The sequence below is a fragment of the Amblyomma mixtum genome, chromosome 8 (genome assembly GCF_055824585.1).
Source record: "Amblyomma mixtum isolate Tamu chromosome 8, ASM5582458v1, whole genome shotgun sequence".
NCBI classification, from domain to species: domain Eukaryota; kingdom Metazoa; phylum Arthropoda; class Arachnida; order Ixodida; family Ixodidae; genus Amblyomma; species Amblyomma mixtum.
In genome coordinates, this window is record NC_143019.1 from 88,617,041 (window position 1) to 88,633,867 (window position 16,827).

The 16,827-nt window shown below is 49.1% G+C and overlaps 1 protein-coding gene across 2 annotated transcripts in view; it reads right to left on the reverse strand.

Moving 5' to 3' along the window:
- The window catches only part of LOC149333416 (uncharacterized), a 185,846-nt gene that overhangs the window by 26,010 nt on the left and 143,009 nt on the right, over positions 1-16,827 (reverse strand). For both annotated transcript variants that reach the window (XM_089558667.1, XM_089558666.1), the window contains one exon: positions 3,933-4,092. In XM_089558667.1, the coding sequence (XP_089414793.1) occupies positions 3,933-4,092 (160 nt within the window). The remainder of the gene's footprint in view (positions 1-3,932; positions 4,093-16,827) is intronic.

The following is a 16,827-nucleotide window of genomic DNA, read 5'->3' on the forward strand; positions in this document are numbered from 1 at the left end:
ACGGGGGGTGGTACACGGCCGCAGTCGTACACAACACAAACACAGTTAACGGGCTCACTTTCAAAGCCTTTAGCGCAACACACGCGGGATTGCCATTGCTCTGGCTCTCTCTAATCCCATGTCCGAACACATCATCACCGACTCGCGAGGGGCCTGTCGGAGCTATGAGCTGGGCTGAGCTGGGCTCCCCCGCTTGCCTGGCGCATACTGCAATATAGCTGCCGATGCGAAGATCCAACTCCACGTAACTTGATTTGGGTCCCCGGTCACCAGGGACTCCAAGGAAACGAACAGGCCGATCAGGCCGCCCCGGGCTATCTCCCTGTCCTTGGAAGCCTACTCCCAATCAGACAATCTGGCCCTTACATTCAAACACATCACTGATTACTAAAATAAGGAGCACCGGAGCTACCCGGCCAGGAACTATCGGCCCAACAGGCCCTGGTTCAGCGGACCTGCGCAGTGATCATGACCAACGGGATCCCGGAATGAGGGACTCTGCCTAGTATTGTAAGGGGTGAGACCCACTAGGGGCCTATCCCCGAGCTCCTCTCTATAAAATACCAAATAAATGCTTTTCACCACCAGCACCATCTTCCTCTATTACCAACCTCTACAGAGAGATGCGACGCCAGTTCCCGCCTCCACACCCCGACTTGAATCGAGCGCAAGCCACCTTGCTCCGCAGGTTGCAGACACACTCTATCCTTAGCCATTCTAGACTTTCACTCATCACAGACGGGGAATACGACCCCGTCCGCCAAAATTGTTACCAGGGAGAAATCGCCACCCAGGCTCACATCCTCTGGGGTTGCGCGGGAAATCCGCCTTCTCGAACCTTACTGTCAGCTCACTCCGAAGACGGATGGAACCAACTCCTCAGAAGGCCATACAAGAGCATCCAACTGGCACTCATTTCGTGGGCCCAGGAAGTCCACCCACCTGGGGGACACACCAAGCCCACCTGCCCTAAATCCCGCCAATCTATGGCAATAAAGTTGTTTCTCTCTCTCTCTTTACACCGCCTTTATCCCTTCCCTTACGACGTGGTTCAGTTGTCCGCGAGATGGGAGACAGATACTGCACCTTTTCCTTTCCTCAAAAGCCCATTTTCGCCGGGTTACGTGGACTGATTTGCCTGTAAGCCTCTCGAAAACGCATTTGTTTTCGTGCGATGTAGAAAATTTGTTCAGCCACAGTGCCAGGGGTAACTGCATGTTCGAAATTGTAAAACGTGATATTGATATTACTTGCGACGACAAGTCTCCAAATGAATGAGGAGACTAACAGTAATATGTTAAAACCATTGCATTCTAGTTAACCAGCCGACTAATTATCATATCACAATTTTATTCTGATGCTGTACACCTTGGATAATGCTATTACTAAAGAAGAGCTTTTTTTTGCTCAAAAAGTGTAATTAAAAAACATTCGGCCCAGACACTTAAGGCCGCTTACGTGTGGGAATCCAAAGCATTACTGCCACTTAAGAAAGAGATAAAAATAAAGATGCGGGGGGAGGGGGACGTATAAAACTACCCGAAACTCTCTGTTATGAAATTCTTGAATCCCAATTTTCATACCATAGTCTGGGAAGGCATTTGATTGAAGGTACATATGTGGTAGGTTCGGATTCCTATCGCTATCAAGCCTCTGACTCAATTAGAAGATCCAAGGTAAATGCAACGAGAAATCACATGATACAACCCGAAGCGCTGCACGACAAGCGGTTGCGTCACAGTTTTGGAATGAATGTAAGGGAAACGGGCGCCACTTAGTAGTAGGCCAGCGGGGAGTAACAGAAAGACAGACAGGCATATGAACGACATGTATAGAATTGTCAGAAGAAGTGGCGGTGCTCGCCTTCCTGTGTGCGTCATAAGGCCGCTTGATGACGTAAACCTGGTTTTCTTGCTCTCACTTTGATTTCTGTGCCATCTGCGAGTACAGGCACACAGGGCAGACACCATGTTGTGAAGGTGTACGTTGCGCAACCACGGGACGAATCACGAAGAAAAGACAGACACACACACAAGCGCTTGTGTGTGTGTCTGTGTCTTTTCTTCGTGGTTCGTCCCATGGTTGCGCAACGTACACCTTCACAGCATCATGTACCAACTAGGCCCAACCAAAGTTTTATTGAAGTGCAGACACCGCCTGCTTTACTCTCAATGGGACTAGTAATGCTTTCGCATTTGAAGTCCAGAACTTATAAGGTGAAACATCCTGCATAAAGGTCGGCTGCTGAATGTGTGCCCCCCCCCCCCCCCCGTTTTTGTCATCTTCTGTAGCCCATTAATGTAAGAGGACTGTTAAACTCCCTAATCCCGGCCCACCACTGAAGCATTGCGGAGGCATGATCACAATAACATGGGTATGGGACCTACCCATTCAAACGCCCCTTCGTGGAATCTCTGTTAAAGGGGCTCTGAAAACCTTCTCCGGAGAGTATATCAACTCGCTCAGTCACCATATACATTCTTTCGTCATGAACACCCGAGGCAAATGACACACTTCTACACGCAGCAGACAATCCTCAATGGGACGCGAAATTAGGCGAGTCCGTTTTGGCGACTTTTTCATGCTTGCGCCCTCCACCGTCAGGCGTTCCTGTGCAGTTCTGCTCAGAGATAGCTATTGGTTAGATACATTGACACGCCACGCAACCACCATAGCCTCGGCCTGTCAACAGCGTCCTGCCGGCGATCAGGATGCTCCGATCTCTCGGGGAATTCCCGCGCGCGTCGGCGGTGTGGCTGTCGTAAGAGCTAAAAATCACGCGAGGAGACAACAAGGTGTGATTACGCTGAAATTCAAACTTTGACCACAGATAACCCGGCTTCTACAAAAGGCATTTATAAAATTATTTCTATGAGGTACTCGTCAAGCGGGTCCTTTAACATTACATATCCTTCCAAACCATCTGTCGCTCAGAGGTGATCCTGCACGCTTCAAGAATGCCATCGAAGAAGCTGTCTCATCATAACCATGTATACCCCAAGCCTGTCACATTTTATCGCCGTACACCCGCCCATCCTCATATAAAGTCCCACGTCGGGACCTTTGAGACATTATTAAATAAAATAAAAAATAATAAAATCACAGGAGTACCGAACTTTTATTCTGCGCCCTTTTCAGAGCCCCTTTAACGGCAAGCGCCCTCATGCCCTCAGCAGGCTCACCCACCGGGCAGGAGTCGAGGGCACTGTGTCCGTTCTTATTGTGAAGGTATTTTCATTGGCAAGTTTCTATGTCCTTTTTGCGCCATGGCCTAAGCAGCACTGAATAAATGACAGCCACCTTCATGCAGATCTTGTTTGGCGACGAGCGAACTTGCGAACATCGTGAATTCAATGCTCGTCGAACGTGAGCGATTAGAATTCCTCCCGTTTAGTTAAATTTTTGGACGTCTACGAAACCGGTAGCACAGTTTCATTTTCAATGCACTGAAACACAAACCGAGATCTGCATACAGCTCTCATGTCACCATCACCGCTGTACCACAGTCGAGCTACTGAGGAAAGCTTCTTTGCTGAGAACGCGTTCACAGTGTGGGCAGTAAAAAATGCGAGCTCTCAGGGTGGCAATACATGTGGGCATCTTGTTTTACAGACTAGATTTCCTACACTGCACTCTTCTTAGCCGCCGACATCTTTCCTTTTGGCTCTTCTTTTTGGGTCTACCATTCGTAAGGGCCTCTAGTTAAATGCATAATTATTGCTTCGCTACTGACACAACTTCCACCCGCGCGGACTACCGAATTGCTTTCCTTCCTAATGGATGACGAATTTCGTGACTGCCTAAAATTAAGGCAACAAGTATTTTCTTTTGCAGCAGTCTTGTGTTCAGAGTTCTCAATGCAAGTCCACTAGCTGAAATAAAACTGTTTTAGCATGTTTCCCCACATTGCAGAGTAGAGCAGCTGTACCTACCGACAAGCTCGGCATTAACGATGCGGCCAGCAAGAATCATAGAGTCCATGCTAGAGTTGTAAAGCTTCAGGTAGCGAATGTAGAGTTGAAGCAACTCGAGCGGGCTGTACTTCTCGTGCTTTCCCCGCATCCAGTACTCGTCCTCTGTGTGGATTTTCATCTGCGACAGCGCGGAGGCCCGAACGAAATGCCCATATTGAGACTTCACGCCATGCGCAAAGGAATCGCTGTCAACAAACCGATATTTTTGATGCACGGTCAGTTCTAGTATTCATACATTCAACACTAGCTTCAATCTCGGATGTGCGATTGCATAATGAACGTTTCTCACGCATCCGTTTTCTGTAAGCAACAACAGCGGTTGCAAAATTAATTAGTAACTTTTTTTTTCTGTTCGGCTTACATATTTGCGACTCCTACAAGACCGATGGAATAGGCTGATGACAGCTATTTTCAGAAAGCCTATGTAAAATTTAGTGTTCTCTAATTTTTGGCTTCAAATAATATGCGGTCTCGCAATGGCGTCCTACTTTAACGAATTCTACTTAGTATACCCAAAGCCTAAGAGGGTTCGCCTTGGCTCTGCGTCCAATTTGGCCGGTTTTTCTATACTGCTTAGCCTTTGGAGCGGTACCTACTGGCCTTGGGACAAAAAGCGTGTCAGAATATTCGATTTGGCTTGAGCATAGCTAGACGCCCACAATAGCATTAAGTCACTGGACGCGACAACTGAAGAAGCTGAGCCGCTCGGTGAGCTAGTAAAGCTGAAGAAACTTTTAGGCACTTCAAATACTCAAAATTATGATCAAATTCAAGGCAGCCCTTGAGCTCATAATGATATACCGCCTTTTAAAGCATGGAAAGAAAATCACCCTGGTATCTACCAGAAACGCAGTGGGTCCTCGTTAAAGTGCACAGTGCACTCACTATTCTAAAATATTCCTATTTTCATTGGTACTAAGAATTGCAGATAAGGATGTCTACTATAGATAAGGTATATAAGCTGCTGTAGGACAATGCGTGGAGTACATTAGACCCCGTTCTATTATAAATATAGCACTAGAAAAACTCCAACAAAGGTATGATACATCACGTGTAAATGGATTATAACATTATCAGTCCTGGCCAGAACAGGTTGTGACCCAGTCGCTATGTGGATGACCAATATGGTTTACAAAAAGATCGTTCAAGCCCACAGCCTCATATCTAAGAATCATGCAGTGGCGTCATCAGCGCATTGCCAGGAAGGAAAAGAAAAAAAAAACTAATTCGCCATTTTTAGTGGAAGGCACATACGAGGAGCATACGAGGAGCCACAAGCCGGAGCTGCCCAGCTGTCAATCCGTTCAACATTCAATTTTCCGATGTAATAGAGTTCTAGGAAGGAAGGCATGGGCGGTTATTCCATATTTCATAACTATTTTTGCCGCCGTACTAATTCCAGCCATCGTGCAGTGCAGACGGCTCTGCACGACTGGATATACTTTTCCTACAACGAAACTGAAAACAGTTAAACCAGCCGCGCAACCATAATCCAGTTGAAAACTCCATTTCCAGAGCTAGACAAGCCGCCACGTCACTACACTTTCTTCTTTTAGCTCATTTACACTGACCTAACACAGATAGTTGGTTACCTCACAGACAAAGAATTTTGCTTTTAAGTACATATATATATATCCTCCAGATTGGTTCCCGCGGCTTCTTCGTGCGCATATACGAAATTAAGCGGCTGAACACGGAATCAAATTTAAAGATCACTGCCGCAGAAAAGTTTCACAGTTCAAAATACGATGAAAAATTCAAGAAACAAGGTGCGCACCTTCTAAAAACTTCCTTTGGAAGCAATTTTATAACTGGCATCTTTGCTCGCATGAACCAAGTGCAGTGATGATTTGTTGCATAATTAATTTATGAAATGCAAATATGGCTGCTTTGAAGCTCACACTGAGTGTTCGCACCACAATAGCACTGAAATATGAGATATTTATTGCAACGGTTTGGGTGAATCGTACTGTTTCACAAAGATTTAGTGGAAGTCCTTGCCTTCAGCCAGAGTGTCTCTCGCGTTTGCACAGCTTTTCTCCTCCGAAGCTGGTTCTTCTTAAACATATGTGCGGAAATGTGAACTGCAGCTCCAACGGTTGCTGTATATTTTCACTAAACAATGAGGCTCTCATTTTTTTCCCGTCAAAGAGGAGCTTTAGAATGCAGTCTACTCTAAGACGTATAAACGGAAGTTGATGCCTAAGCTCGCGAAAATTTAATGAAAGCGTTTGTAGAGGCACATCACTTTTTTCGATGCTCAGAACGAGATCTTTTTGCTTACGTTCTACAGACAGGGCAGTGGAAGTATAGAGAGATTCGGATCAGAAATGGCCACGTAGATGTGCTGTCTGATGAGAGCGAGAAGAGTAAACCCAGAAAGCTATTCGGTCTGCCCAAAGAGACGTATCAACCACTAGTTAATTCAAACGAAGTTAGCACAAGCTAACAAGAGTTGGTCTACTGTCTTTAGCAACGTACCAGCTTTCGGAGTGCAATATTACACTAATTTATCATTTTGAGGCTTGCGTACTTTTGTTCCTTACTCTCGTTTTTACTTCACTGCCATAAACTTCTGAAACCAATTCCTCAATGTTGCTCCGTCGTATATCTCGGAAGAATAGTCGTCTCTAAAGAAACACCTACTAAAGACCACAACGGCCACGATTCTCAAGTGGTGCCCTTTTGTGCGCCAGCACTTATAGTCGGAGCAGCCAACATTTAGCAGCTGTGCGTTTTCCCGTCTGTTCGTTTGTGTGCAGCCACCTTCCTGGCAGACTGACCACCGGTTTGTGGGCGACGGCTGTCATATCTTCTGCTTTCGGGGGTATTTATGTTTACACGTAACCTAACCTTGAGAGTGTTCATCAGCGCCACCCACGTTCATAAGCGGCGGACGTAGAACGTCCTGAGTTACCGCAGGTGTGACGTAGAACGTCATCGAACGGAGAGGGTGGAAGCTGCGTGAGAACCCTCTTACGCTTCCTATGGCGTCAAGGCTGCCAGAACCGAGGCCCTGGCTAAGCAATTAAGCAAACAAGGGAAGGGGAATGAGGGGCTCGTTATAAATATGACAGAAGCCAACAGCCACAGAAACCAAGGGGCACAGGGGATTTATTTATTTATTTATTTATTTATTTATTTATTTATTTATTTATTTATTTATTTATTTATTTATTTATTTATTTATTTATTTTGTGGTGTTGATCAATTTAGAATATTACTGAGTATGTTATCGCTAAAAGCTAATTGATTAGAAAAGCCGAAGAAAAAAATCCCCTGTGCCCCTTGGTTTCTGTGGCTGTTACATTCTTTCATATTTATAACGAGCCCCTCATCCCCTTCCATTGTTTGCTTAATTGCTTAGCGAAGGCCTCGATTCTGGCAGCCTTGACGTCATAGGAAGCATAAGAGGGTTCTCACGGAGCTTCCACCCTCTCCGTTCGATGACATTTTACGTCACACCTGCGGTAACTCAGGTCGTTCTACGTCCGCCGTTTATGAACGTGGGTGGCGCTGATGAACACTCTCAAGGTTAGGTTACGTGTAAACATAAATACCCCCGAAAGCAGAAGATTTAACAGCCGTCGCCGTAGCTCAGAGGTAGAGCACCCGACGCGTAATTCGGAGGTCATGGGTTCGGATACCACCGGCGGCATGTGGTTGTTTTTTCTTCTGCTTTTCTAATCAATTAGCTTTAAGCGATAGCATATTCAGTAATATTCTAAATTGAACAACACCACAAATAAATAAATAAATAAATAAAAAAACTCCTGTGCCCCTTAGTTTCTGTGGCTGTTGCCTTCTGTCATATTTATAAAGAGCCCCTCATCCCCTTCCCTTGTTTGCTTAATTGCTTAGCCAGGGCCTCGGTTCTGGCAGCCTTGACGCCATAGGAAGCATAAGAGGGTTCTCACGCAGCTTCCACCCTCTCCGTTCGATGACGTTCTACGTCACACCTGCGGTAACTCAGGACGTTCTACGTCCGCCGCTTATGAACGTGGGTGGCGCTGATGAACACTCTCAAGGTTAGGTTACGTGTGAACATAAATACCCCCGAAAGCAGAAGATTTGACCGCCGTCGCCGTAGCTCAGAGATAGAGCACCGGACGCGTAATTCGGACGTCGTGGGTTCGGATCCCACCGGCGGCATGTGGTTTTTTCTTCTGCTTTTCCAATCAACTAGCTTTAAGCGATAACATATTCACTAATATTCTAAATTGATCAATACCACAAAATAAAAAAAATCCCCTGTGCGCCTTGGTTTCTGTCATACTTATAACGACCCCCTCATCCCCTTCCCTTATATATATATATATATATATATATATATATATATATATATATATATATATATACATATATACATTGCAAGAAAGGAATACCGTATAGCCAGGCTCTCAGATTTAAGCGCATTTGCTCCCGTGAAGAGGACTTCGCTTCTAACTGTGAGACACTCCGCAAGGATTTGGTCCGACAGCGCTACCCGAAGCCTATCATCGACGATGCCTTCGAAAAAGCTGCAGTACAAGACCGCCGTACAATGCTAAATGACACCAAGACTGCGCAGACGAAGTACCCAACTAATCTGATATTAACCTACTCCCCAACAGCACCGAATGTTAATGCTATTCTCAGAAAGCATCATAACATTCTCCTTCAGAGCGACAAAATGAAGGGCTTGCTTCCCGAACCACCCCGTGTCGTATATCGGAGGGCAAGAAATATCAAAGATGCCGTAACCTCCTCGAAACTAGACAACGGTGAAGTCTCAGGGTGCAAACCTTGCAATAAACCACGCTGTAAACTTTGTCCAATGATGAATAAGGTCACAGAAGCTCGCAGCACAGCGTCGTCTTTCTCATTCAAAATTCGAGGAGATTTCAACTGTGACACCAGCAACGTAGTCTACCTAATCGAGTGCGGTGTGTGCCGCGCTCAGTATATTGGGCAAACTGAAACTCCTTTCCGATTGAGAATAAATAACCGCAGAGCACACATAAGATCACTGCCAGATCTGCCTCTTTCAAGACACGTAACGACAAAAGGCCATTCATTTGAAAAGTTCAAGGCCACCATACTCCAATCTGGCTTCCAGACACATTACGACAGGGAAGCCTGTGAATCATATCTAATATTTAAATTTAACACCTTGTCTGCTGGAATTAATGAAAGCCCTGGCCAACTCTCCTGCCTTTCTGGCTAAATCTTCCTGCAATGTTTTGTTTGTTTGTTTTTCTTTTCCTTGTGAACTCTTTTGCATCGAAAATATTATTTCTTAAATCTACTATGATGACAGTTGCATAACGATTTGTTATGTATTTAACACGTTCATTTCTAGTCGAGGTACTGACATCATTTTTGTTGTGGTTAAGCACGAATTCTGTGACGCTCGTCTCTCATGTGTATTCACCGCATTATTATCATTTAATTGGTGCTGATCATGGCGTTTGGGTAAACTTTGTTTCTTAGGACAATTTTTCACACTCTTGAACTCTATTATTTTGGGCGCCTGTATTATCTCGCGTGCCATTTGTATTTATTCTAATATTGTTGTTGTGTTATTCTTATGCGGTGTTTCCTGTAATGAAATTTGCCTTTTTGGTACACTTTGTAACACTCTGGCGCTCTCTTTAACTTAATTTATGGGCTTTTACGCATTTCCCTACATATCCTCTGCTAAAGAATGCTACAAAAGTGACACAATTTTGTGTGTATTCTGTGTATTCATGTCACCTCTGCGTGTGTGTGTTTTTGTTCCTTTCGGCCATCGCAGTGCCATTTTCTGTCTTTATTTATACTTTTTTATACTTTTTTTCCACTCCTGTAAAGAAGGAGCCTATCCCTGTGATTCTCATGTGCGACCCTCATGTGGTTTTGTTTCCTTCGGCCATCACAGTGTCATTTTTTGTCTTTACTTATTCTTTTTTTCTACTCCTATAAAGAAGGAGCTTTCCATATGGTCTTCATATGCAACCTCATCTGGTTTTGGGGGTCCGCGTGCCACCCGTGAAGACACTTAGCTCAACCGCAACCTGTGCGTCCTCGTGCTTTCTTCTGGAGTCGCGCGGGGCCACACACAGGCGGCTAGAGGCGATACTTACGCACACAATTGGCAGGCACTTGCCTTCTTTTGTTAACCACCCCTACGCTTTTTTCTTTTTTTTTCCCCAACTAGTCGCGTGCCCGCCCAGGCCCACCTCCCTCTTTCACCTCTTTCACGGCGGCGCCTTTGCTGGCGCATCTTGGCGTTTGGGTTTCGTGTCTCGGCTGTCTTCCTCTTTCCCCTTTCATTTTTTCTTTTTCAAGCCCTGTGTGTGCCATGTTCACTGCTATGAGAAGACCCTTCCATGCACTGTATGATCATTCTTGAAAAAGACCAGTCCCTGGTCGAAACGTTGAATAAATCTGTTAATTTATATATATATATATATATATATATATATATATATATATATATATATTGCCACATTCCTGGGCACTCTCGTGGCGCCGTCTCCCGGCCGAACTGCTTTCCCCGCTATTCTGGCTAGCCTTAGCCATGGTGGTGGGCAGTGTTTCTTCTTCGTCGTCTCTTCTGTGTGGTCCCCTCGGGAGTGCGCTGCTGCCTGACGCTGCACAGTAAAACGTGTCCTGGCCGTCCCGACTGTCTAGCCGTGACATATTTGGTGGAGCCGGCTGGGTAACGTCCCATGTACACTGACTCCGAAGACGCCTTTGAAGCCAGTTCGCAGGGCGTAGACACAACCCCCGTGCACAAAGCGAGCCGCCGCCTGCTAGGCCTACAGCCAGAGTTTAGCGGCCTGACAAAACCGTCACGGAAGATGTCAACAACCACTGGTAGCCAGACCACTCAACGTCTTGGAGCTGACGCTCCGTTCGTGCTCCACGCGTCCCGGTCACCGCCGCCGTTCCACGGAGACAGGTTTGAAGACGTTGAAGATTGGCTGGCCAGTTTCGACCGTGTTGCAGCCTTCAACCAGTGGGACGGTGAGCGCAAGTTGAGGAATGTCTACTTCGCGCTAGAAGACTCGGCAAAGATCTGGTTCGAGAACCACGAGACCTCTTTTGCCACCTGGGAGGTTTTTCGGCGTGAGTTGCTGGCGACATTCGGCAACAGTGAAAGAAAAGAGAAGGCGGAAGTCGCTCTGCACTCCAGGTCGCAGCAGCCAAATGAGAGCGTCACCATGTTCGTTGAGGACATGATGCGTCTCTTCAATGGAGCCGACCCTGCTATGCCCGAGGCCAAGAAAGTGCGCCACCTAATGCGCGGCGTAAAGGAGCAGCTCTTTGCCGGACTGGTCCGTGACCCGCCAAGAACAGTGGCCGACTTCACAAGGGAGGCAACAGGTATCGAGCGCTCTCTGCAGGAACGAGGCGCGCACTACGGACGTCAGGCTACCGTAGCAGCGCTTCCCAGTACACGCCTACGTCGTTGCCCGCCGAGGAGCTTCGGAAGCTTGTAAGAAGCCTCGTTCGCGAGGAACTGGCGAAACTTCGCCTTGAAGTTCCACAGGCCAGTGTCGCTGCCGTAACGGACGTGGTCCGTGACGAAATCCGACGAGCTGTGCAGCCGCCTCCCGCTCCACACCCGGCGCCCTCCGTTATGACGTATAGCGAAGCACTACGAAGTCCTAGGCCAGCGATGCAAGCCTTTTCCCCCGTCGTTCCCGTGCCAGTACCATCACTGCAAGTACCTGCCATGCCAGTACCACCCGTGCAGCAGGAGTTCAGGCCCTCCATGCGCAAAGCGCACGTGTGGCGTACGCCAAACAATCGGCCGCTCTGTTACCACTGCGGGGAGCCCGGCCACATCCTCCGTCACTGCCCCTACCGCAGAATGGGTTTAAGGGGGTTTTCACCTGACGCACCTCGACCACGCTACGGTGAAAGACCACGGGATATCGAGCTGTACCTGGCTGATAACGTGCAGTCCTCGACCCCGCAGCGACGCCAGTCCCGATCGCCATCCCCAAGGCGGTTCTCCTCGCCCGGCCGCCCGTCGTCCTCTGGCCAGTTCAGAGGCGCGTCCCCACATCGGGAAAACTGAAGACGGCGTCCTCCGGGGGTAGGGCCGCCGCTACTGGAACGTGTCAAGAGCCTCCACCCGAAGATTCGCCGCGACGCTCCGATCAACGACGACGTGACCCGACGACATCAACGACGCGCTGCGACCGACTGGTTTTCCGCCGAAATTCCGGCATCCGCCGACAACCATGACGTTACCGCACTCGTGGATACCGGCGCCGATTTTTCTGTAATGAGCAGTCGGTTAGCCACAGCCCTGAGGAAGGTTCTAACTCCTTGGTCTGGGCCGCAGATCCGGACAGCTGGTGGCCATGTCGTAACTCCGATTGGTGTCTGCACTTCGCGAATCCAGATCCGCGGTGTTACTTTCCCTGGTTGCTTTGCTGTGTTACCCGAGTGCTCCAAGGACCTCATACTCGGTTTGGATTTCCTTCAGGAGTACGGTGCCGTCATCAATCTTCAGGAGCTAATCGCGTCGTTTTCCACCCAAGGCCCTATCGACGACGATACCGTGCCACGCAGGGCTAAGTTGTGCGTCTGTGATGACCAGGTGTTGATCCCGTCAAGAGCCAGCATGTTTGTTACCGTAGAGTGCGATAACAGCCCCAGCACTCGTGGCATCGCTGAAACAAACATCTCGCTGCACGTGGGTCGGCAAGTGTGTGTTGCTCGCGGAATTATTGAATTGAACAGTGGGCGAACCGAACTTTTGGTGACTAATTTTGGTTCTGAACCTCAGTGTTTCCCTGGCAAAACGGCTATTGCGTATTTCGAAGAACGTTGTGAATTCGCGGGACAGCACGCGTTGTCCGAAATCCCGGCATTAGTGGAGGCGCCGACCACTCCCATAAAGACCGACGTGAACCCGAACCTCCCGTCTCATCAGAAACGCTGCCTGGAGGGCATTATCGAATCTTTCCGCGACTGTTTTGCCTCGACCTCCAAGGTCAGGCAGACTCCGATCACAAAGCACCGCATTATTGTTGACGCAAACCAGCGACCGTTATGTCAGCCGCCTTATCGGGTCTCTTCGAAGGAACGTGACGCCATTCGCCGGCAGGTTCAAGAAATGCTCCAGGACGACGTGATAAAGCCGTCGACGAGCCCGTGGGCATCGCCTGTTGTTCTTGTGGCGAAGAAGGATGGGACCCTACGGTTCTGTGTTGATTACAGGCGTCTAAACAAAGTCACCAAAAAGGACGTTTATCCTCTGCCACGGATTGATGACTCCCTGGATCGGCTACGCCACGCCGCGTACTTCTCGTCGCTAGATTTACGTAGTGGCTATTGGCAAATCGAGGTGGACGAGCGCGACCGGGAAAAGACCGCCTTTATTACACCGGATGGTCTGTACGAATTCCGGGTGCTCCCTTTCGGACTGTGCCTGGCTCCTGCCACCTTCCAGCGGATGATGGACACCGTGCTTGCCGACCTAAAATGGCAGTCCTGCCTCGCGTGCCTGGATGACGTTGTCATCTTCTCCGCCACGTTCGAAGAGCACTTGAGGCGCTTGCGTGCCGTGTTCGCCGCAATTCGTTCGGCTGGTCTTTCCCTCAAGCCCGAAAAGTGTCACTTCGCTTTCCAGGAGTTGAAGTTTCTGGGCCACATCGTGAGCGCTAAGGGAGTTACCCCTGACCACGATAAGACGGCCGCTGTCCCTGCTTTTCCCGTGCCAACCGATAAGCGAAGTGTGCGCCGCTTTCTGGGTCTCTGCGCCTATTATCGGCGTTTTGTGCGGAACTTCTCCCAGATCGCTGAGCCCCTCATACGCCTCACGAAAGATGCTGAACCGTTCTCCTGGGGCCAGGAGCAACAACAGGCCTTCGAAGACCTCCGCACTCGTCTGCAAAGTAAGCCCATCCTTGGCCACTTCGACGAGTCAGCCGACACTGAACTGCACACAGACGCCAGCAACATCGGCCTCGGTGCGGTCCTTGTGCAGTGGCAGGATGGTCTCGAACGCGTAATCGCATATGCAAGCCGCACTTTGTCACGCTCGGAGGCCAACTATTCCACCACTGAAAAAGAATGCCTCGCAATTGTGTGGGAAGTGACCAAATTTCGCCCGTACTTATACGGCCGCCCTTTTAGAGTCGTCAGTGATCACCATTCGCTGTGCTGGCTGGCGAACCTCAAAGATCCCTCGGGGCCGCTTGCACGCTGGAGCCTTCGCCTTCAAGAGTTCGACGTCACCATCGTTTATAAGTCCGGCAGGAAGCACAGTGATGCCGACTGTCTGTCTCGTGCTCCTGTTGAGGACAACCGAGCTGATCCCGACACCGATTTTGTTTTTCTCGGCGCCGTCTCCACGTCCGTCCTCACTCAACACCAAAGAGACGACGGTGAACTACGGCCTCTCATTGAGTATCTTGAAGGAAGCGCTGAGTCTCCACCGCGAATCTTCTCTCGTGGACTGTCGTCGTTCTGTTTGCGCGATGGTGTCCTGTATAAGAAAAACTACCACCCGACGCAAGCTGTCTATCTGCTCGTCGTAGCTGCGGCCTTGCGCGACGAAGTCCTGGAGGCGTGCCATGATAACCCATCTTCTGGTCACCTGGGTTTTTGCCGCACTTTGGCGCGGATACGCCAAAAGTACTACTGGCCCAGGGTTGCTGCAGTCGTACAGCGTTACGTCAGAACTTGCCGCGAGTGCCAACGTCGCAAGACACCACCGACTAAGCCAGCCGGACTACTGCAGCCTATTGATCCACCACACGTTCCTTTCTACCAAGTCGTCATGGATTTACTCGGCCCCTTTCCGGAGTCTTCTCTGGGTAACCGGTACATTGTGGTCGCCACCGACTACCTCAGTCGATACTGTGAGACGAAAGCTCTTCCCCGTGGAACAGCTGCGGAAATTGCCGCCTTCTTCATGCACAACATCGTGCTTCGTCATGGCGCACCCACGGTCGTTATAACTGGCAGAGGGACGGCCTTTACCTCGGCGCTGACAGAGGAAGTTATGCGACTCAGCGGCACCAGCCACCGACGAACAACGGCTTATCATCCGCAAACTAATGGACTCACTGAGCGCCTAAATAAGACGATCGCCGACATGATTTCCATGTATGTCGACGACGACCACCGCAACTGGGATGCAGTACTCCCTTACGTTACATTCGCATATAACACTGCCCTGCAAGAGACGACTCACTTCACACTGTTTCGCTTAGTCCATGGTCGCGAAGCCACGACTATGCTCGACGCAATGCTTCTTCCTGGTAGTGTAAACTCCGCTGTCCTGGGGGCCGACCGCTTTGTTCACGAAGCTGAGGCCGCCCGCCAACTTGCTCGGCAACATATCCGGCATCAACAAGCAAGAGACGCTCACCGTTACAACCATCGCCACAGGGATGTCACTTACCAGCCCGGAGAAAACGTTTGGGTGTGGAGCCCAATGCGCCAACGAGGGCGCTCTGAAAAGCTGCTTCGGCGGTACTTTGGCCTCTATAAAGTAATACGCCAACTCGGCGAGGTAAACTATGAAGTTCTCCCTCAAGGAACTGTTCGTTCCTCTCGACGACCAACGTCCGAAGTTGTGCATGTCGCACGAATGAAGCCGTACCACGCCCGATAGCAGCTCACTCGTCTCTACGTGCGGGCGCCGAAGACTAAGGTGTTCAGCGTGCGCGCCCGTCGAGATGGTGGTCGGCCAGAACCACCTTATGGAATCCCACACTCGCCCTGCTGTCCAACCAGAACACGCTGCCGCTTGAATACTCCGTCGGACAGAGTACCCACGCCTCGGTTTCGGGAACGCTCAACGACCGCGTGCTGCTGCACTGGAAGTAGCAAATGTCCAGACTACTGAGAGCTGTGTCTCCCTCCTCGCACAAGAGATCAAGACGGCCGAGACAGTGGATTCCGCGCCCGTCGACGACAACTGCTCCATGCACCAGGACTACTGCCCCTCTGCACGGGCACCCCATGAACAGCAAGTGTTCGTGTGCCAAAATCCCGTGCCCGGGGGAGCCGCCGTCGGTCCACACGACCTGCCGCGCCGAGGGCGGCGCTTTCCAGAGGGGGAGCAATGCCACATTCCTGGGCACTCTCGTGGCGCCGTCTCCTGGCCGAACTGCCTTCCCCGCTATTCTGGCTAGCCTTAGCCATGGTGGTGGGCAGTGTTTCTTCTTCGTCGTCTCTTCTGTGTGGTCCCCTCGGGAGTGCGCTGCTGTCTGACGCTGCACAGTAAAACGTGTCCTGGCCGTCCCGACTCTCTAGCCGTGACAATATATATATATATATATATATATATATATATATATATATATATATATATATATATATATATATATATATATATATATATATATATATATATATATATAAGATGCGAAATTGAGAAACGCTTCGTTTATTGGGAGTCGACGTTTCGGACAGAGCCTGTCCTTTTTCAAGACTGAAGTTACATGGTTCTTGCTTCTCTTCTTAAAGGGTCTTCATCTGTACAGGTGTTCGACACCTGAGCCAAAACAAGCCGACGCTGCAGAAGGAAGAACGGCTCAGGGAAGAGAAAAAAAGAAAGTATTAACAAAAAATACACATACGGGACAGGGAGTGGGGAGGGTAAGTGTCGTCGCCCGCCACCCACGTATGCGGTCGCGGGGAAAAAGAAAAAAGGAAAAAAGGGGAGAAAAAAAAAGAAGAGCGGGAGGGGAATATGGACAGAGAACTGAGTCCTAACACAGCGGACAGCTAGCAAAGTGTATAGAGACAAACAGTGGCCGACGCACAGCATAGATTTGAGATGCACTCAAATGCTGCCCACTTAAACGAGGAAACAAGATACAATGGAGCAAAAGGGCGGGGGGGAAAAAAGAAAAAA